General features: G+C 41.4%; 1 protein-coding gene across 13 annotated transcripts in view; it reads left to right on the top strand.

The window, feature by feature from the left end:
• Nucleotides 1-22,738, top strand: part of FRMD4A (FERM domain containing 4A) — a 614,972-nt gene that overhangs the window by 512,024 nt on the left and 80,210 nt on the right. For all 13 annotated transcript variants that reach the window (XM_053257645.1, XM_053257644.1, XM_053257646.1 and 10 more), the window contains one exon: nucleotides 1,287-1,373. In XM_053257645.1, coding sequence (XP_053113620.1) covers nucleotides 1,287-1,373 — 87 coding nt within the window. The remainder of the gene's footprint in view (nucleotides 1-1,286; nucleotides 1,374-22,738) is intronic.

The raw sequence follows: 22,738 nt of genomic DNA on the forward strand, positions 1-22,738 counted from the left end.
CAACTCAATGGAGCTTACAAAATTAAAAACCACCATAGATGACAAAAACATTAAAATGCAATAGCAGTAATAAAAGCAAATTCAGTAGCATAAAAACAATATAGCAACTTAAATCAAGCCCTTCTAAAAGGCCCGTGCAAATAGGAAGCTTTTCACTTGACTAGGAAATGAAAACAAACAGCACTGGACAAATTTTCCTAGGAAGAGCATTCCACAAAGTGAGCACCACCTCAGAAAAGGTCTTCAGTCTATATATTGTTAATATACCCTTTCCAATATGTTGTTGAGCTGCTGGCCGTTATGTTAACTAAACCTATTTAATAATTCAAAATAAGGCTCACATGAAAAACCATGCACTTTTGTGTAAAATAGTTCTGCTATGTAGTCATTTGACTTCCCCACACACACTACTCCAATCCAACAGATCTATTTGATCAGTAACACCCAGAGGCGCTCTTACCCCTGGATTTTGGGGCCGAAGTCCAGGGCCTCCACATTCACACACCCTGGGGAGGGGGGGATCCTCTTTAGTGTGTCCTGGGTGGTATGGTTTGTGCCCTCAATAACCTATGTGTTAAAAATGATGTTTAACTTGCAGCAGGGTTCCAAAGGCCTTTAGGTCCAGGCTCCAAAATTACCTAGGTACACCTCTGATAACACCCCTCTGGAGGAAACAAGAACTGAGTAATTAAGCACCAGTTAAGAGGCTATTAATCAGTAATGTTTCTGTCATGTTGAACAGGAGGCAATAAAGAGGGCAACTGTATGTAAAAAGCTAGTCCAAAGTTAAGATAAAGTATCCTTGAAAAGCTATACCTAAGTCTTGAAAAGAAAGGACAAGAAAGAAATCACTGGAATGCAGCTAGATGTCAATGATGTCATCTGGATTCTCTGTAAAAAGTGTGTGAACAAAGGATAATGAGCCCATCCAGACTAGTTAGTCATGACTAAGCATCACTGAAATTAATGAGACCAGTTAGTCATGACTAACTTAAATCTGATTCATTTCATTGGAACTTAGTTGGAACGTTGCCTGGCAATTCCAGACTAAACTACTTGTCTGTTTAGAAGCAATCTGTGTTAAGAATATGCTCTATAAGTCTCTGTTTTTGTTCCATGACTGCCCACATATACTGAAAATATTTAAAAGCAAATAAATTTGAGTAGCCCAGAAGGTAAGAAATGATCACTTCTTTTGTCCCTAATCTTATGCTATCTGGCCAACCCTCCTTCAGTACAATATTGATTTTTGTGTGTGTGTCCGTGTGTGTGTTTTGCACCCCTAGGACAAGCAGGGAATTCCTTGGTGGTTAGGACTTAGCTACAAGGGGATCTTTCAGTATGATTACCATGACAAAGTGAAACCAAGAAAGGTAAGTATATTCTGTGAAGGCATATTATATGTTGTATATTGATTAAATAATGGACAGAGACATTAATTTGTATTGCTAGTTTGTCAGGATTTATGGGAGCTTCTCTTGTGATAACTCCCATAAAATCCTCTGAGAAGAGTTATTCAAATGATAACTGTTCTCAGAGTTATCTCTTGAAGTGATAACTCTGAGATTCTCAAGTAATCTCTGATTTATGGATGTGCTGCAGCTATTGCACCAGGTGGGCAATGCAGCATCATTAAATGCTAGAGCTTAAGCTGTTCTGTTGAATTTAGTATACCTCATTTCCTCAAAGGTGCCAAAGGCAGTGACAAGTGTTCTGAGATCCAGTGTTTAATGTGTTAGTGTCTTGCTATGGGTTTATAACAGTTTAAAATAAGGCATAATGGGGAAAGAGACGAGGGTACTGCTTGACAGTTCTCTTGGTAAAATTTTAAGTGCCCACACATCATTTGAAATTGCTTCAGCATTTGAATGCCTGAGTTATCCTGAGAACAAAATAGCTATTGTACATACTCAGAAACATTTAAGATGGTAACCACCAAGATATCCCATAAATACTTCACATTATTATAATTTTAATAATTTGTTTTATATCATTTTTATTGTGTTTTATGTATTTTAATCTGTGATTTTAATATTAAAATTTGTACACCGCCTATAGATGTATATATCAAGTGGTATAAAAATATGATAAATACTTTCCATAGCCTAGCAACCTAGTATTGTTTTTGCTGAGAGATGAGGCAACCCCGTCTCTTCCTAAAAGTTTTGCCCATGCTCCTTCTTTCTCTTCCAATAACTCCCCTTCCAGCTTTTTACTTCCAGCTTTCATGGATGAAGCTTCTAGTAGCCTTTGGCTGACAGATCCTTTCCCCATACCAGAAACAAAGAAGCATGAAAGCACTACCTACCCGGAATCTAGTGTTGATTCTTTAGTTTATTCCAAATCACAGTTTAAAGGGGAGAGGAAGCAACATGTTAAATGTCTGCATCCTTTCTTCATTTGAATAAAGGTAATGGCAGCATGTAATGGTCATCAACCTTTGATGACTAGGCTCTGGACACCAAGAAAAGAGGTTTTCGGGTCCTAAAAGTAATGGAATGTTGGGATGGCTTACCGCCAGGACTGACCAATTCCAGCAGTCAGTGTAGGAAGTTACCAGTGACATCTGAATTCATGAAAACTAGGGCTTCTCTAGAAAAGTCTAAGGCAGAGGACAGAGTTGCCCCATCCACTCTCATTTTCCCAGTTGCAGATCCTTCCCCTTGCTCCACTCTGCTGTACAACATGGGAAATGGTCTACAATCAAATTATTCACAAATTATTATTGTGAATAACTATATGTGCATACAAATATGTACTTGCATACATTGAATGTAGATTATACTTGCATTGAATGTAACATGTGAATGAACACTCTTCATGACAGGAGTTTAAAATCAGGCATAAAGATCAGTGGTATCCAGTTCCATGTAAGGTACTAGGATATTCCCTAGTACCCTATTAACTAGGATAGTTAAAACTATTCCTGTCAATTTCCATTAAAAGTTAGTAACATTAGGACTGTACATTAGTGTAAAAACTGCAGTCAAAAGATGGTCATGTGAGATACAGGCCCATTAGTTTTATTGCAGAGCATAACCTGTACATCATTGCCTATTAATTTTAATTTTTATAGAATTAGATCTAGGAGACCCATGGCTGTGAGTTTTGTCTTTTCTCAAGACACATATATCAGTTTTAAACCCTGACCAGAGAGCAAAATCCCCTTTGGGTTGCATTGTCCCGAACAAGTCATCCTGGATGTCTGATGTGTCACCTTAAAGGCTACTCTGACCCACCATTTGAGAATGACTCTCATCTGGATTTTTTTTAAGAAGTCTTCAGATTGATAAAAAGACTACAAGTGTTTATCTACTTCTTTGTGATGTGAATAGTAAGGCTGTACATTGGAAGGAAAATACTTGATCCAATGCCAGCAATAATTGTATCATTTCTTCAGTTCAAATATTTGCCTGCTTCTGATTGGTCTGATGCATAACTATGGAACCGATGCATTGGCCCATAGAAAATAATGGATGACCATGGAAATGCCTATAACTTTGTTGTTTTAAGTTCTGATGGGATGAGGAGGTTCGCCTTCTCTTTTACTTTTTTCTCTTTATTTGGAAGCTTTTAGACATGGTCTGAGAAGACTGTTCCCTCCCAGGTTGCAGGCAGATAGGTGACTGGAAACACTATATCAAATAAAATCATGTCTGTACAAGGAGGGAGGGGTAATTTTTGCCAGTTCCTCCATTCGCCCTGCTGTCCCTGATGCCACCTGAAAATATGTCCCTGAGGGTTGGAGGACCTTCAGGGACATATTTTGTGAGCCACTGTGATTGAAAGGGAATTGACATGCAGATCAACAAATCATAGCATGTTTACAGCAGCTGCAAGCCTGATTAGTCATTCCCTCATTGACCAGCTAGAATTGTCGATCAGAGAACTCATAAGAACAGCCCTGCTGGATCAGGCCCAAGGCTCATCTAGTCCAGCATCCTGTTTCACACAGTGGCCCACCAAATGCCGCTGGAAGCCTACAGGCAGGAGTTGAGGGCATGCCCTCTTTTCTGCGGTTACTCCCCTGCAACTGGTACTCAAGAGGCATCCTGCCTTTGAGGCTGGAGGTGGCCTATAGCCCTCCGACTAGTAACCGTTGATAGACCTCACCTCCATGAAGTTATCCAAACCCCTTTTAAAGTCATCCAGGTTGTTGGCTGTCACCACATCTTTGTGGCAGAGGATTCCACAAGTTGATTATGCGTTTGTGAAAAAGTACCTCTGTTTGTGGGTCCTAAATTTTCTGGCAATCAATTTCATGGGATGACCTCTGGTTCTAGTGTTATGTGAGAGGGAGAAGAATTTCTCTCTATCCCCTTTCTCTACACCATGCATGGTTTTATAGACCTCTATCATGTCTCCCTGCTGTCCTCTTTTTTCTAAACTAAATAGCCCCAGGTGTTGTAGCTTTGCCTCATAAGAAAGGTGCTCATTTTGCAACCTCCATATCCTCAATAATTCCTTTTACTCCCTCATTTTCTAATGGTTCTACCACCTCCCTGCATCTGATGTATTTAAAGAAGTTTTTGTTATTCCCCTTGATGCCTTTAGCTAAATGTTCCTCAAACTCTCTTTTTGCCTCTTTTATTTTCGCCTTGCATTTCTTTTGCCAGAGTTTGTGTTCCTTTCTGTTGTCTTCATTTGGACAGGACTTCCAATTTTGGAAGGTCTCATCTCCTTCTCCACGCATCATTTCCCATGTATGGAATAGCATCCCATTCTCAGCCAGCCTAAAACAGATACAGAGTTTTGAACAACAACAAAAAGTACACACACACAAAAACCCATCCAATTTGCCAGTGCAATCCAATATATAAAATATTGGACAATTTTGTATTGCATCAGTCCAAAATATAAAATTCTGTGTCAGAACCAATCCAATATAAAGTAATCTAACATGAGCTATATCAAATTCGCTAGAGTAATTGTTCCAGTTTGATGAGCAACCCTAGTGAATAGTTCCTAATATTACTCATAGAGGTGCTTCACACGACACATGTGAAGTGCCTGACGGGGTTCTGTGGGGAGAGCAGGCTTAGCCCGCTCTCCCCGCAGATAAGTAGCCGCTTGTAGCTGGGTGGCCAAATCGGCTGCCCACACGACTGCCAACTCCATCCCAGAGCCAGCAGGGGTTGTGGGGATTGGGGGCTGTGCGGCCGTTGGAAGTTCCAGGATGCCTCGCACGAGTGCATGGGGCAACCTGGAGAGACTCCCAGCTGGGGTTCTACTCATGTATCACTGTGCACTGTGGTGCTCATAGGGGAGGTTGGTTTAGGTGGGCTAGCCACCTTGAGAACACCGGACTTCCCTGCGAACCCTTAGTCTGCTTTCTAGTGATTTTGTGAATAGCTTCATAGTTTCCTATCTAGAGCAGATGATCCCAAAATCTTCCTTAGGTTTTTAGATTTCAAAGATAAGAATTACCCTAGACCAGGCCTTGACAAATTTTCTTAAGTCTGGAAGCCAGTCCAAAATTTAGCAGCCAGACAGTGGACACTTGGCAAAATTACCGGACTTTATTATGGATGTTGTGGAGAGGATGGGCAAATGGATTTTTCTTTACAAGTAACATACTTGGAAAAGAAACAGGGCTGCCTGGAGCAAAAATAAAAGAGATGCTATTAAATAATTCTACCTTTGAATATCCTAGTCTAGAAGCCACGGTTAAATTTCTGGGCACCATGGCTTCCTGGCCCCTGAGATTTGTCAAGTTCGGTCTTAGTCCACAAACTCCTCCTCCCATGCACACACCTCCATCAGTGCTACATGGTTGCCTAGCTATTGCGGGGCACTTGTATTGTGGGACACTTGTCTATATCAGGCCATTGTTTGGCCTGATCTGGGTCTTGCAAAATAGGTAGCAAAAAACAGTAGTGCTTTGTGATCAGGATACTATATTTGATATTTATTCCTTTGCCTCAATGAGCAGGCTGATCAGTGTTGGGATCAACTGCATCCATGAATGGAAAGAGTGCACATGTTTACATACAATAGTAAATTTTTGATCCGAAGAGGGATGTCTTCCATCCTTGTTGATCTAGAAGAGCATATCCTTCAAAGCTACAACCAGCTTCCCCATTCTAAGCTGGAGAGTGGGGATGGGAGGGTAGCCTGGAGGAGAGGAGAAATGGTTCTCCTGTCTTCCCACCCTTGCAGAACATAGGGCAGGTTTCTGTAAGGAATCTCATAGTTTTTCTGTCTTTCTAATTTAGTTTTTGCTCATTGCCAAGACTGAAAACAAATAAAACAAAAATACAATGGAAAATAATATTTCAAGCATAATGCGGAAATGTGTGGAACAAAACCAACCCAATCTGAGAAATGCATATGAAATGCATATAAAAATCCTTGCTTGTTTCACAAAATAAATTGTCATACTTTCCTATTTGGTCACCCTAGAACATTTTTCATGCTTATTGTATATGCCACACTGAATAACTGAGCCTTGTATTATACAATCCCATCAGCATAAAGTCAAAACTCAGCTTATCTTAAATTGCTTCAGCAATTAGGCTGGGACTCTGCAGAATTCGGGCTGCCTTTATCATCATCATCATCATCATCATTATTAAGAGAAGAGCTTGGGCAGATTGTGGGCTCACATTCTAGGGTTCCATTTATACCCATTTAAATTCCAGGTTATTCTGCTAATGCCATCAGAAATGCAATTGGGCCTTTAATATGAGAGGGCTTGAGTGGAGAAATGGGGAGGAAATCCAATTAGAATGCAGTTTCTGAAAGCCATGAATGGTACCCAGTAGGATCCTGAAGGCATATTGTCTGTGCTTTAGTTGACTAATGAATTGGAGAAAGGACCACTTTTTAAACTGTATATCTACTTCCCTGATATATTGTACAAGGAGTAGCCAGCTTTTAAAGCATGAGTCACTGATAAGGGTCGGGAGAGTGGACACAGATGAGCAGTTGGCTGTTTCTAGCGCCTGGAATGTTTAAACGCGTACCTTGAAAATGTATAATGAGCAGGTCAGCAGCATTAAATAATATTCTCTCTTCTGAGCAGTGAAAATTTCATGTCAACCTTTATAGGGCATGTTTCCGTTCTGTCTATTTTACAGGCTGAGCAGACAGACAGAGGCGCAAAACACACAGCCCACAGGCAGGCAAAGCTAGTCCTAAAGGTGCTGCAGCCTAGCAATTTGAATGAAATCCTCAGTAAGCTCCACACAGCCCAATCTAAACTGCTAAACACCCTCCCCATGCAAAATTGATTTAAGCCCGCAATCCTAATGGGAGAGTGCAGGTGGCATTCAAAACCCTTGAATAACCAACTGCTATCAATGCCTATTGTTCCTAATCAAGGATCAGGCCACACCAAGAATCAGGCAAAGGCCTACTCCACAATAGCATTAGCAAATATTTAAGGAGTCAGTAGCACCTCATCTGAGAATGAGTTGGTTCCTTCAGCGATAGGAGCAGGGTACTTGATGCGGGCAGAGTCCATGCAGAGCAGGGCAGCTGCACAAGGGGCAAATGGCAGCCACTGTACATTTTATGAAATTTTAAGGGTATAATCTGATTCCTAATCATCCCCCACCCCAGCCACCAGTGGGAGCCACAGTGGCTATTCACTGCAGGTGGAAGGGGTGGCGGTGCCCTCATCCAAAATTTGGTGCCCTAGTGCACAGGTTGGCCTCATTAATAGATTTTTTAAATTTCCTTTGGCAAATCTTTTCTCAGTCATGTTAAGGAATCGGAGCAAAAGAAGCCACACACAGCCCTGTGACTCCCTCAGTCCTATCTATACATTGCAGGAGACAGGAGGGAGGTTAAGCACTACTGATGTCATAATCCCCTCAACCAGTGGGAGAGCATGCTTGCTCTGCCAGGCAAATATGAATCTTTAAACAGTTGTTGTTGTTTTAAACTACTTCACATAAGATAGAAAAAATTGCAACCCTTTCCAATAGTGAGTTGCCCAATGGAGTACTGTTACCAAAAATGTGATGTGAGATTTTGGAGACACCCACTTTGAGATGCACACAAATCCTCAAGCCCTTTCAAGGTGAGCAATGCTACTACTTTGTACTGCATATGGATATTTTTGTTGCAAAGTGCTTTGAAGGACATGTATAGTATGGATGTTGAGCTTTGTTTGCATGCTTTTGAAGTTACACAGCATTTGTGCTGTAAGATGTACAATAGCCAGATTGTCATTTAGTGGCAAGGAAGGAATTCAGTGGCTTTGAGAGTTTGCTCATTTTACGCTAGGCTAATAAAAGAGCAGGAGAAAACAGCACTAAGTACTTCCAGAAGCAGAAGTGGCATTCCCAGAGCCTGTATAATAATGAATATTGTGTCCTTGAATGCTATGTAGGTGGGCATTTGTTCTGGCTGAGAAACTCCCACTGTTTCAAGAGCCCAAATGCTATTCTCTAGTGCACACATTCTAATAGCTTTAGCAAACAATTAGCTCAAAGAAAGCAGGAGAGCAAATGATTGACACAGCTTGCCAAACATCTTTCCATAGGGCCCATAAACAGTTTCCAGTACCTTTAATTTTCCACTTGGAAAGGGGAAAGGAAGCTTACAAGGGAGACAAGAGTTTAGGAGAAAATGTCATTGATCTTTGCCTTGTTTTCCAAACCTTTTCATGAGCTGTGAAGCCAGAAGAATATCTCTACAAAAAAGAAATCAATAAATTAACTATGGTTCTGGTGTGTAGAGCTAAAACGTTTCTTCAAAAATTGTGGCTAGTCCTCCCGAGTAGATCATAAGAACTACTGTATTATCATCTGGATGCTTATGGTATTCTAAAGATAAAGTGAAAGTTTATTCTAGTTGTGAATGGGCAAATCAATATAAATGATTTTCTGGATCCTCCTAGGAAATAACTTAATTAACTACAGAGTACAGGAACTCATCTACAATGCCATGTCCATTCTCTAAGTAACTATATTTCAGATCTTGATATTCAAATCCTTTCAACATAACATTTTCCCCAAATACTTTACATTATGATTTTCTATGACATTAAATCTCTGAGATAATATAAAAACTGAACAAAACCAAAGGTATATCAAATCACTATAAGTTAGCAAAAAGAAGAATGAACAGAGAGAGTGAGTGCAGTTATTATGTTAGTTAGTTGTTTATTTACAATCTTAGATCAAACAGCAATAGAAACAAAATATGCTCAGTAAAGAGAGAGAAAAAATGAAAACAAAAACTAAAATGTTATCAGATACATAAAATCAAGAACCTTTGGCAGCTGATTGCTGTGTTTTAGCATCTCTTAATTTAGTCAATGTATAACAGAATTTGGCAACCACCAATGATATTATTGGGTCCCTATCTTCTAATAAACATGTAAGAATCGTCTCCTCCGAGTGGCTTTTGAGACCTTTCAGGTACTGGGATAAAAATAAATCTCTTTCAATGATGTAAAGCGAGCAATGTAACAGTGAATGCTTCAGTGTTTCGGGAGCAGATCCGCAAGAGCATAGTCTGAGTCTCTCATCATAGGGTTTTCTCTCAAATTTCCCTGATAACATCGCTGAGGGTAGGGCATTCAGGCAAGCTCTTGTAAATGCCCAGCGAAGTTTTGGTGAATAGATTGTGTAAAAATAAGAGGCTATGGCCCAATCTTTCTTGGTGCTTAGCAGTTGTTTATAGGCCTCTATTTATAGAGGCCCTTTCCTCCTGGAAGTTTATGTCCCTGAGCCTTTGTTTTAACTAGGCATCTTGCCGTTGACTCACCATACTCTTAACAATTGTGCTGGAAAGAAGCCCATCTTCCGGAGTCTCTCCTCAACCGCCTTACACCAACGGGGTTGTGGGGTAGTGGCAAGGAGGTGAGGTATAAGTCCTACCGAGTAAAGATAAGTCTTAATCCAATACAGGATGATAAGAAGCCAGGCCCTAGTCTTCAGTTTCAAAAGCCCAGTCTCCAGCCATATTAAGGAGTTCAGGATGCATTTTGATACCCCAACAGTGATCTCAGACGGCCCAATTGGATTTTTTCTAAAGCTTGTAAGTCTTTTAACGGTCTAACCTGAACCCTGTATAGCAGCTGAGGTATCACTTTAGCCTGAAAGGCTTTATTTGCTGCCGGAATGTAGCCACCACCTTGTGCCCAGAAAAATTTCCTAATTGCCATAGAAGATCGGGTAGCATTCAATTTAGCGCCACTGGTGTGCATATAAGTACCCCCATTGAACTGAAACACCACCCCTAGGTATCTGTAAGACTTCACCTGCTCTACTCTAGCTCCACTTATAGACCATCTAAAGATCTGTTGCTTCTTTGCAAATCTCACAATTTTAGTTTTGGTATAGTTAATTTCCAAAAATTCCTCTTTGCAGAGCAGACTCAAGCATTCTAATGCTCTTTTTAGGCCAACTCTGGTCTGTGACAATAAGGCCGTGTCATCTGCATACATGAGGATAGGTAAACACCTATCCCCTATCTTTGGCATGTTTGTTTCAACTTGCCATAGGCACGTGATTAGGCCGTTTATGTAGAAATTGAAAAGAGCTGGTGCTAATACGCATCCCTGCCGGACTCCGCTTCCTACAGGGATCTCTCTGGATCATTGGCCATTATGGTCACATTTTACTCTCAGACTCGCATTCTCATAGAGTTTATATTTTAGAGTTAGCAATCTCCTTATCAGTAGAAGAGTTTGCGAGTTTCTCCCAGAGAGCATCCCTGGATATTGAGTCAAAGGCGCTCTCAGAGTCTATAAAGGCCACATATAACAGCACCTTTCTGCCCTCAACGTATTTCTCTATTAAACATTGGAGGACCAAACAGTGATCCATCACTGATCTTCCTTTTCTGAACCCCGCTTGTTCTTGTTCTAGAATGTTTTCTTTCTCCATCCAGTCCATCTGGATTTGGAATTTAGATGTTTAGCGTATAACTTACTAATTACGCTTAATAGACTTATGGGTCGGTAATTCGACGGGTCATCAGGCGGGCCTTTTTTGTGAATTGGGATGACAATTGCCTGTCCCCAGCCATTGGGCATATTTGTTGTTAGGTCTATATAAGTGAACATGGAAACTAAGAGCGGAGCCCACCAGCTAACATTGGCCCTTAAAACGTCGGGGGGGATATAATCTTTTCCTGGGGATTTGCCTCTCTTATCTGTCCAATCAAATCCTCCACTTCATCAGTGGTAACTGGAGGCCATACAGGCAATTCCTCCGTGGGGATGCTGGGCTGAGATGGAGAGGTTAAGTGTACTTGTGCGGCAGCATAGATTTTAGTGAAATAGTTTACCCATCTTTCCTCCGGGATTGAAATTTGTCTAGGGAATGAATTAACTCCAGATACTAAGCGCCAGAAACTGGCTTCATCCTTATTATTAAGGGCCGTTATGAGTTCTAATCACCGTCTTTCTTTCAGGGCCTCCTTTTTGGCTCTAATCAGAGACTTGTAACTTCCCTTATAATGTTTGAATTTCGTGTCTAAGGATAAGGTATTATTTATTTTGCGGTCAGCAGAGAGTTGTAGCAGTACTTTTTTTGCCTTTTTACAGTCCTGGTCGAACCAGGGTTTATTGTAAGATACGTGCGAGGCGGCCCTGGCTTGAGTGCCTCTGACCAGTAAAGGAATAAGTAGAGAACTCTCCTTGCAACTAGGGCAGCCAGTGCCAGCCACCAATCAAACTCTCTCATAAGAACATCCCTGATGGATCAGGCCCAAGGCTCATCTAGTCCAGCATCCTGTTTCATACAGTGGCCCACCAGATGCCGCTTGAAGCCTACAGGCAGGAGTTGAGGGCATGCCCTCTCTCCTGCTGTTACCCCCCTGCAACTGGTGTTCAGAGGCATCCTGTCTCTGAGACTGGAAGTGGCCTATAGCCCTCAGATCCTCTCCTCTCCTCCCTCCTGTGTCCTGCCTTCCCATCTCACACTGCCTCTGATTAGTTGGTTCAGGAGCACATGTGTGTGGTGCTTCCTTCATGATCACCAACTGAAACTGAATTGCATTGCACTCAGCCTGGACAGTGGACTCTTTTCTGTTATCTGCAGCTGCTCTCAGGTAAAAGGATTGGTGGAGGCGGAGCTCTGTTGGATGTGGGGAGGCAGCGGAAGGGAGGCAGCCAAAGCAACACAAGTGGACTCTCCTTCTTCTTCTGTTCTGTTATTATCTGCTGCTGAGGCAAGGGGATTGGTGGTGGAGTTGGGTTGCTGGGGAGAAGCAGCTTATATTAATTTTCAGCCTGCAGCTTAATTATTAAGGTAATTTAATATTAATTATATAATTAATACAGTTCAGTAACCTATAACAGCACTGATACCCAGACTATTTATTACCCTAGCATTCACCTTCCAGCCCCTGTCCAATGGCCTCCACCCCTCCAGCCCTTATGGGCTGTGTCCCTTATTTGGGCAATGGAATATTTGCCACCCTTGTTTGTACTGCTGTTTGGAAGCTTCAGCTGGTCCAGAATGCTGCTGCAAGGAAGCTTGTGGACTCTGTATTACACCTATCTGGAGGCAGCTTCACTGGCTGCCAGTTTGCTTCCAGGCTAGATTCAGAGTGCTGGTTTTGACCTTTAAAACTCTTATTAGATGGCTTGGGACCAGGATGCCTTATGGACCTCATTTCCCCATATGAAAATGCCAGGGCTCTCTCAGCTCATCCAGTGAAGGAAGCCCTTCTCTCCACCCCACCATTGACACAATCCGGTTGGTGGGGACCAGGGTCAGAGTATTCTCAGTGGTGGACCCATCTTTGGAATGTCTTTCTAGAAGGACTTTCCCATTCTCCCTCTTTGCTTAGTTTTTAAAAGAACTTTAAAACCCTCCTTTTAAAAGATGCTTTTAAAGACGAACTGTGATTATCATCTTGTTTTAATCCTGGCTTCTATTCTACTTTTATCTGCCCTGTCTTCTATAATGTTTAAGGTGATTTTATCATGGATTTTTAAATGAGTTTATCTTGGATTTTATGGTTTTGTACTTTTACTTAAGCCGCCCTGGGCAGCAGTGTGATGGAGGGGTGGGATATATATATATCTTAAATAAAATAAAATAAATACATAAAGGATCTTGTGACACTTTAAAGATTAACAGATTTATTGTGGCATGTGTTTTAGTGGACTAGTGCCCACTTCAGATTTATTTATTTATTTATAAATAATACTTTTATACCAACTTACATCTCTGGGTGGTTTAGAACAATGATGTAAGCACTCATTCAGTCTCCTTAAAAAGCCAGCCAACAAACAGAAAATATTGTACTGGAAGCAAATCATAGTAAACTCTTGAATATTTGCCTCGAGAGTAACAGAGGGACAATTTACAAAGTGAGCAAAAACCAGTGTTATTCAGGGACCATCCGTAAAGCATAATATATCAAGAAGTGGGAAAAGATTGCTAAGATGTATCAAACAAGGGATTGGCCATTGCTTAAAATGGGGTCAAGTCTGACAAGATGGTGGAGATGGATTTTAAAAGGCCTGTGAATGTATGACATACTTAATGGATGGTCTCCACCCACTCCCATAGTTTGAAGTGGTACAGCCAAGACTGGCTCCAGAGTGTTGAAGCTGGCATGTCCCAAGGCTTCAAGGTTTGCTGAGGACCCACTGCCCAAACAATAACATAATTCACTTTGCATGGAACACCCAAGAAGGCCAGAGACAGTGAGGTCATTCACACAATCAAAAACTGTGTTCTACCTGGGTTTGGGAGCTATGTGTGCTCCTGACTTTTGGTTGTGGTTTTGGTTGTGTAGAAGCAAGGTAGGAGAAAAACCTGGGTAGCTTTGACTTCTACCTTGCTTCCACACAACCTAAATTTGGGAGCGCACACAGCTCTCAAACCCAGGTAGAACACAGTTTTTGATTGTGTGGATGGCCTCAGTATGTGCAAGAGTCCTCCGTTTGCATGCCTCACCTCTTCCAGGTAAAGGGGGCCCATTGATGGTGCCTTGTCTGAGAATGCTTAAAGACCTGGAGCTGGCTCACAGCAGATATGAAATAAATATTTGCATGTTCATCATATAGTAATGAAGCCTGAGCAATGACCTAATAGGCAAATACCCAGGTCTTCTACCTTGCAGCTATGTTGCATTAATCAATGATGCAACATAGCTGCATCAATCAATAATGGAACTTTGTTCATAACAAGATTTTTTTCTGTCACCTCACTTGACTTTAGATGAATGGCAAGGAACAGTAAAAAAATTCCAACTCTAGAGGGAAGAAAATGGACTTAGCTCAAAGTAAGGAGTAAAAGACTACTTAAAGCACCCTTTCATTACAGAGCAGTGATTCTTTGTGCTTAGGAGCATAGTGAATCACTGAGAAGTGGTAACTCAATAGATTAATCATTAATCAGTAACTTCATAGGCTAATCATTAATCTAGATCTCTTTTAGAAGAAAAACACAAAGCACTGAATGTATACAGAATAATAAATTATCTGGATAAGAATGCCCTGGAACTTTACTTTTGTAACAAAGGCATAAGAGAATGCCTTTTAATTGTTTTAAAGGGTCTTTGATGTTTGTGAACCACCCTGAGCTATTTTCTAAGGGCAGTCTAAAAATCGAACAAACAAATAAATAAATAAGAGGGGGAAAGCTGTAAAGAAGGTGGCCAAATTGTAGACTGAAAAGTCTACTGCATTGAACACTGAAATTAATGTGCAGAGATTGACGTGCCACTCACCACAGCTGCGAGATCGTGTGAGCGGGTGAGTGGCATGGCAGGGAGGGAAAGGAGGTGGTGTGGGGGAAAGGTAGGTGTGATCCTGTCTCCCCAGCATCCCCTCAGCCCCACAGGCAGCAGTTGTGTGAATGATCCTACTATGTTAATATGCAGTTTATATGCATATTAACTATGTTACTATGTGACTTTTTTATACTCTAAAGCTGTTATCTGTAATACTCAGGCTTGCTTTCAGTTTCATTCCTACAGGCCAGATAAATCTAGTGTAGCAATTTATTTAGCAGCTGTATTTATTGTCAGGCCATCTTGTTGTTTACCAGCATCTTGTTGGAGTCGGGTGGATCACTTGCAGCCCAATACTGATTACATTTACCCGGAAGTAAGTCTGATAGAGACTTGCTTATTTACAGGTGAAACTCAGAAAATTAGAATATCGTGCAAAAGTCCATTAATTTCAGTAATGCAAATTAAAAGGTGAAACTGATATATGAGACAGACGCATTACATGCAAAGCGAGATAAGTCAAGCCTTAATTTGTTATAATTGTGATGATCATGGCGTACAGCTCATGAAAACCCCAAATCCACAAACTCAGAAAATTAGAATATTACATGGAACCAAGAAGACAAGGATTGAAGAATAGAACAATATCGGACCTCTGAAAAGTATAAGCATGCATATGTATTCAGTACTTGGTTTGGGCCCCTTTTGCAGCAATTACTGCCTCATTGCGGCGTGGCATGGATGCTATCAGCCTGTGGCACTGATGAGGTGTTATGGAAGACCAGGATGCTTCATTAGCGGCCTTCGGCAATTCTGCATTGTTTGGTCTCATGTCTCTCATCCTTCTCTTGGCAATGCCCCATAGATTCTCTATGGGGTCAGGTCAGGCGAGTTTGCTGGCCAGTCAAGCACAGTACACTGTATACTTTTCAGAGGTCCGATATTGTTCTGTTCTTCAATCCTTGTCTTCTTGGTTCCATGTAATATTCTAATTTTCTGAGATTGTGGATTTGGGGTTTTCATGAGCTGTACGCCATGATCATCACAATTATAACAAATTAAGGCTTGACTTATCTCGCTTTGCATGTAATGCGTCTGTCTCATATATCAGTCTCACCTTTTAATTTGCATTACTGAAATTAATGGACTTTTGCACGATATTCTAATTTTCCGAGTTTCATCTGTATTTGGTGACATTGCCCTTCTGGCTTAGAATACTCTCCCGTTGTATCAACCTGCAGAATTCTCATTGGCTCTAATGCTGCTATTCTACCATGAGGAAGGGGAAGACCTTCCTCTTTCTCCTTTCTCTTACAGCATCAGAGTTTCCAGGAAACCTACCTTGCTTTCTGCCTCCTAGCTGATCTTGTCCTTAAAACTGATCAAGCAGAATATTTGCTTTGGGGGCAGTTGCCAGAAAGCAAGGGCCAAGGCTGGTGGTGTTTTGTTGTAGTTTTTACACTGTAGCCATTTGTTAGTGTGTTTTAGCTGTAAGATTAATAGAAGTCCATACATGCCCAAAAGGGTCCATAGCAGTGGTGCATATTTATTTATTATTATTTATTTATCAAATTTGTACACCGCCCCAAACGTTCGTCTCTAACAATAGCTTTGCATGGAAAAGGACCTAGCTTAAATCCCTAGCATCTTCAGAAAGGGTTGGGAAAGAGCCATGTCTGAAACCCTGGAGACTCACTGCCAGTCACTGCAGACAGTACTGGCCAGGACAGACCAGTGATCTGATCCAGTATAAGGCCACTTTGGACTAGGTTTTTTCCAAGTTTTTAAATATTGGGATTCTAAAATCATCTTAAATTCAGAGACCTATAACTTGGGTAAATACAGTATGTGTACAAAAAACCTTGAACACTGGCTCTGAGTTCTGCTCCTAGACCTGCCCCCAATAATGTTGATTTGTGCTCCCTGGCTTTGCTCTCTGAGGTCCATTTCCTAGCTATATACCAGGGTTCTTGCTTTTTATTTTAAAATTTACTATCCCCACTGCCAAGTCATTCTTCTCATGATGGCAGCAAGGTATCACCATCTCAAAGCAGAGCCCTGCATGTGGGGTTTTGCATTAGCACAAGTTACTTAAGCCTCAATAGTCATTACAAGGAAACCTCATTATCCACAAATTCATTATCCGTGATTCGTGTATCCACGGTTGGGAAAAAGACATCCCACCTTGGCATAGGTGGAGGAAAATTTAAAAAATAAACACATTGATCTCACATATCCACAGGGTCGGGCTTGGCTGCAAATGACAATGGAGGTCCTTTCTGGCTGCCATTTTGTTTCTCAGAGCCTCAAAATGGCTCAATTTAAGAAAGAAAGAAAGAAAGAAAAAATTGGGGGGGGGGCATTCCAGGCACAGTGCAACAAAGGGGGGGCAGTAAAGCAATGGTAAGGAGCTTTCCCCCCTGTGCATTTCCCCATGAAATTTGACCAATATTTGGCATTTTAAAACTATTTTCAAGCCGACTGGGAACCTAACACTCACGATCCCAAAGCCCCCAATACCTCAATATTTGCCATTTCGGTATCTACAGCTGCAGCCAGGAATGGAACCCCCATGAATATTGAGGTCTGCCTGTACTGCTCTTCTCCTCTTGGGCTGTATTGAAACCACTTTCCCATCAGTTTCACTGTGAGCTCATTGAAAACATTGTATCGCAGTGAGAGAAGACTGGCCTTAAGCTGTTGCTTGTGACAGTCCACATGACCACCATCCCCTCCTCGAGTCTTTTGTGCAAAGTAACTCTTTCATTTGTCACCTTATAGCATTCTCCTAAAGCTATCAACATGATTCTGGGCTCTTCTTTAAATGAAACAGAGCTTTGATGCTAGTGGCAAAACAGTTAAGAGCCTTTCTGAGACTGCTGAAATAGATGCAAGTCTCTAGACTTCTCCACCAGCCACAGCTTAATTATGGAGCAGCTAGCAAACATCCCCCACCCCCCGCGTGCTCTCTCCTATATGGAAGAGAGAGAGAGAGCACACAGTGGAATTTTAAATTATCTGATTGTAGCTCTTATTTAACTAGACAGAAGGACTTGGTAATTTGCCAACTATTCCCAGGAATAGTTTTCGTGGAGGATATTTTTCAGTCTTGCACCTGGATTCCCTACATCATCACAGAAATCCCCCCTCCCAATCCAATTCTTCCTCTCTTTCACAGTTTTCTAGAAGAAAGCAGCAGAAGTTTTTGGCTTCAATCTCTGATCACCATCTCAGAGTGCAGGTCATTTAATAAAGCCCTGACCCATTTCAGACTACACACATGCACTCTCCAATGTTAGACAAAAATTCCCAAAGAAACATTTGTTTTCTACAGTTAAATACATTTAACAGGGACTGTATTTTAACATCAAGACTGACATTTCTTGGAGAAGTTGAGGCAGATTTCACAGAGGTTTGAAGAGGAAGGTTACCGGTCAGGTAAATATTAGACATAGGTGTCTTTCTTTTTAAAGCCCTTTGCATTCATACTTCAATTCACAGCATAGTAGGAAAAGCAAGAGAGTTTGGCTATCCTAAGAGCCAAAATACACATTGCACAGGAGATCCTCGATTGGATCTCTCAACCTTTTCTTTTTCAACCAGGTGCCAATTTTTATTGAAAGTGTCCATGGGGAAAACAGCCACTGGGGTGGGTGGGTATTTTGATCAGGAAAGTAATGCATGGGGAAAAGGTTAAACACCCCCCTCTTCAGAGCTTCCACTGCAATAAAAATGGCAGCCTTCTGGGGCTTCATTTCATTAAAAGAATAAAGGAACAGAGAAAAAGAAAAGATCCGATCACAGGGCTTCCATGTGACTGTATGATTTGGTAAGAATAGTGGCCTCATCTGAGCTCCCTGTAGACAGGTAGCCACATCAGAGAAACCACTACTGAAAATCACAGCTAGTGACCCAAATAGCTTGTCTTGGGAAAGAAACACTTGATTAAAGAGGCATGCCTCTCTTAGTCATGACTGACCACTTCCTGACAGTGGCAGATGCTTGCATGCTCCAGACCATGTTATACCTAATTTTACAAGCAGATATTGGATTTCATCCTCACAAGCTATGACTTCACAAGCACTGTGATCCCAGTTGGAGTTTTCCATTGATTTCAAAAAATATTGGATAAGTGTAGGCCTGCAGAACACACAACCCACCATACAAACACAGACTACCAATCCTGTATGTTAGCCCAACAGGGGCTCAATAAACCTCTTGTCCTTCATCATCTTTCTGCATTCTCATTTCATTCACTCTTTCATTCATTTAATGCATTTATATACTGCCCAATATAAAATCTCAAGGCTGTTTACAATTTAAATAAACAGCAACTAAAAACCTGAAATCATATAAAACATATTTAAATTACCATAAATAGAACTTTAAAATTTCATGTTTGGGGTCTGCACCTGGGAACTCCTAGAGCTTTTGCTAGGAAATTGGTGCTCACCACTCCCTCCCCAAAAAGAGAGGTACCCATGCATTAAGAGATGGCATGAGCATCTTCCTATCCAATTCTCCTCTTGTGCCACATCAGCAACATCTGAGGAGAATACCTCTGCAGTAGCATGTTTGCTGTGGCTTTAGTCCATGTTGGACTCTCTTTTCTCTCTCTCTTGTTTTCTTTTGTCTTTACAGACTCTCACCAGCCTGCATAAGACCCTCTAAATAACTATAAAAATCTAAACAAATATTATGTGCATTTATATTTATCCTGTGCTCGATTGTTTAAATGGCTCATCTTCACTTGTGAATAATTAATCTGTGGCCACTATTTTTAAAAAATGACATGTAAAAGTAATGCTGGCCATTTATGGGTCATGCTAATGGTATCCTATTCAATCAGCAAATTAAATATATTGAGCTGAAAATGGATGCAATCTAATGAATTAGGCAGATTGCCAAGGCAGAAAACAGCTAAGAAAGAGAAAGGGGGAGGGGAGGTTATGGATCATTTACGCTGCAAGGAATGAGATTGGCTGAGAGTAACATTCTCAGTAAGTACTCAGGTAGGTAAGTTTTTCTTTTCTTGGATTAACTACTGTTGGTTAAAAAGTATGCAGATTTGTTTTGATATTGAATTCTTTATCAAATAATCAATCAATCAATCTTTATTACAGTCCAAGACCAGCATAAGAGCAAAAAGGCATATAAGGCCATGAGCAAGGAAATAATATCACAAGCTAAAATATCACTATTATCCAATAACTGCCCTACAATGGAATTATAATATATCTATAACTACGAGATACTAATAGTGTATCACTACAAACAACAGATTTTACAAAGCCACTGTGTCTTATACAGTGAGAGAGGTGATGTAAGAAACATGGATGATTAAGGACACAGCAACCAAAATAAGTATAAAACAGGATATGTTTGACAGGTTGCAAGGATAAAAACAAGTCATGAGGAATTAGGAATATACAGGTTGTAAAATAAATGATTGCACCACCTAATGGCGTAGTGAGGAAATGACTTGACTAGCAAGTTAGCGGTTGCCGGTTCAAATCCCCGCTGGTGGAAACACCTAGATCGGGCAGCAGCAATATAGGAACATGCTGAAAGGCATCATCTCATACTGCGCAGGAGATGGCAATGGTAAACCCCTCCTGTATTATACCAAGAAAACCATATGGCTCTGTGGTCACCAGGAGTTGACACCAACTCAACGGCACACTTTACCTTCAAAATAAATGTAAAACTGGAAAATAGACCAAAAATAGGATGTATATAAAAGGTCAGCTGAGTTAAGAAAGGAACATGGTTATAAACTGGTAGTCAGGGAGGTGGGTCTCACAATCAGTGAGACCCGCTTTGTAAGGGTGAGCGGAGAGAGCAGGTTTAGCCCGCTCTCCCCGCACACAAGCAGACAGTAACGGAGGCAGCAGGTGCTGGGGGGAGCGGGGGCCGATTGAAGAGACCCCTGGAGCCGGGAGGTGGCTTTTCGCCTTCCCTCCGGGGGTCTACTCATGAGTAGCCATGGAGCCACGCTGCAGCAACTCACAATCGGGAAGCCCGGGTTAGCAGAGCACTTGCTCCGCTAACCCGGGCTTAGGGGAGGGCTACATAAGCGGGTGATCCGCTTTGACTCAACCGGTCTCGGCTGCGAGCCTGGTGAGTCTCATGATCGGTGGAAAGCGGGCTAAGCACCCTTAGCCCGCTTTCCACTGTTCATCAAAATAGCTCCAACGTCTGATGAATTCTACATGCTGCCGCACAGGTTTCCTTCTGATTTTATCTCCAACAGCCCTGTAAGGTAGGTTAGTCTGAGAGAGTGATTGGCACAAGGTCACTAAATGAGGTTCATGGCTGAATAGGAATTTCAACCTGGGTCTTCCTGGGCTGCTACTTTATCTACAATACTACATGGGAGTTATTTTTATCATTATTATTCTAATTCCTAAAAACCCAAAGTTATGCTGACTCCTAGGAATTTCCACCCAGCACACAATCCAAGCACAATTTTCCACTAATTTACTATATTTAACTCGCCAAACCCAGATGAGAGAGATTTCAGATCCTAGGGAAATAAGCCTTAGAGTATACACCAGCACAATGGATTAATGTGTGTGAGTTATGCAAAGCTCTAAAACTCACATGGAGAAGATTGCAGTAGGTTTGGCCGTGGTTGCTGTCAAGCCCAGGAGAAGTTGTTCATCCCAGCTATTCATAATGCACACCTAATTGGAAAGGCAAATTGTTATTCCCTTTTTAGGAATGGTGTGATAATCAAACCAATGTGAGACTGGGTAAATAAACATAAGACCTTAAACAACATGAGTCTTTTAATCCATGGTTTTCAAACTTTCCACTTCCAAAGGACATTTTCTACACTGATTTGCCTGCTGAGGAATCTTTGTGCATCTTCCGTGAAACCCTTGTGCATTATAGAGGTTTCTAGAATGTACAGTATCCCACATCCATAGCAGATGAAATCTAAAGGTAGGACTCCAGTTAGATTACAGCCCATGTGAATGTAGCAGATGCTGGACTGTATTATTTAGGAGATTAAGCCACTTGTTCTCCTTGAAATCACATTATGGATGTACAAATCATTTTGACTTGAAACAGGCTTTTTTTAGAGTTTCGAACTTGAAACAATGTGCCCTTTAAATAAAGTGCTGGTTTCAAGCTCAGAACAACCCCGCTTTTTGAAACAACTTTCCCCCCTTGCTGATTTCCCCTTTTTCTCCCTTGCTGATTGGTTTTCTGACGCTGGCTTCTGATTGGCTTGCGATCTCCTTGCTTCTTAGTTGGCTTGTTTTCATACAAAATTTGTGTTGTCATGAGCAATTGTGCCCTCATTGTCTGGGAGGAGGAACACAAAAGGAGGGAGTTTCAAAATGTATTGAAAGGGACTGGGAGACAGAGAGAGCCCTTATAGTACACCTCTTATAGTGCACCTCCTCTCCATCAGGAGGAGAGGAGGGAGGAATCAAGGAAAGTTTGATTTTGTGGTGTTCTCAGCACCAAGTACAATATGCTGTGCTATTGCTGCTATTACTATATGGTTTTTCTGGAACTCAGATTGACAAAGAAAGAACTTGGATGCCTGCCTGCCTTGAGTTGTGGTTTGTTTTGTTTGTGAGATAGTGTTGTGGTGAGAAATGGGCACTGGCAGGTGTGTGTGTGATATTTCTTGGTGATTGCTATGATGAGTTCCATGTCTGCCCTTGAGACTAACGTATGCTTCCCTCACTGCTCTGGTCTGCTCTACAATCTGCATTGCAATGTATACTCAGTCAAAATTTGACTGAAGTTGCTCTAGTTGAACTTATGGCTATGCTTGCTGCTAAGGGTGCTGCTGTGGCACCTGTTGCAATGTTAGGAATTGTGTGAGAGAGCGAAACTTGTGCCAATGATGTCACTGCAGCACAGACACTGTGGCTGGCAGTAAATTCTGGGTCAGTGATTCTTTTTTGGCCATTTGGACTGTGTTTTGAAATCTGTGTTCTGTGTTGGTAGAGATACATTCCCTTTTACTGTGTGCTTCTGCAGTGTTTTTCAAGGCAGGGTTGCAATTTGCAATGCAAAATTTGTGTGCATGCATTCTGTGAGTGCAGCTTGTTCCGGCCATAGG

The sequence above is a fragment of the Hemicordylus capensis genome, chromosome 5 (genome assembly GCF_027244095.1).
Source record: "Hemicordylus capensis ecotype Gifberg chromosome 5, rHemCap1.1.pri, whole genome shotgun sequence".
Taxonomy (NCBI): domain Eukaryota; kingdom Metazoa; phylum Chordata; class Lepidosauria; order Squamata; family Cordylidae; genus Hemicordylus; species Hemicordylus capensis.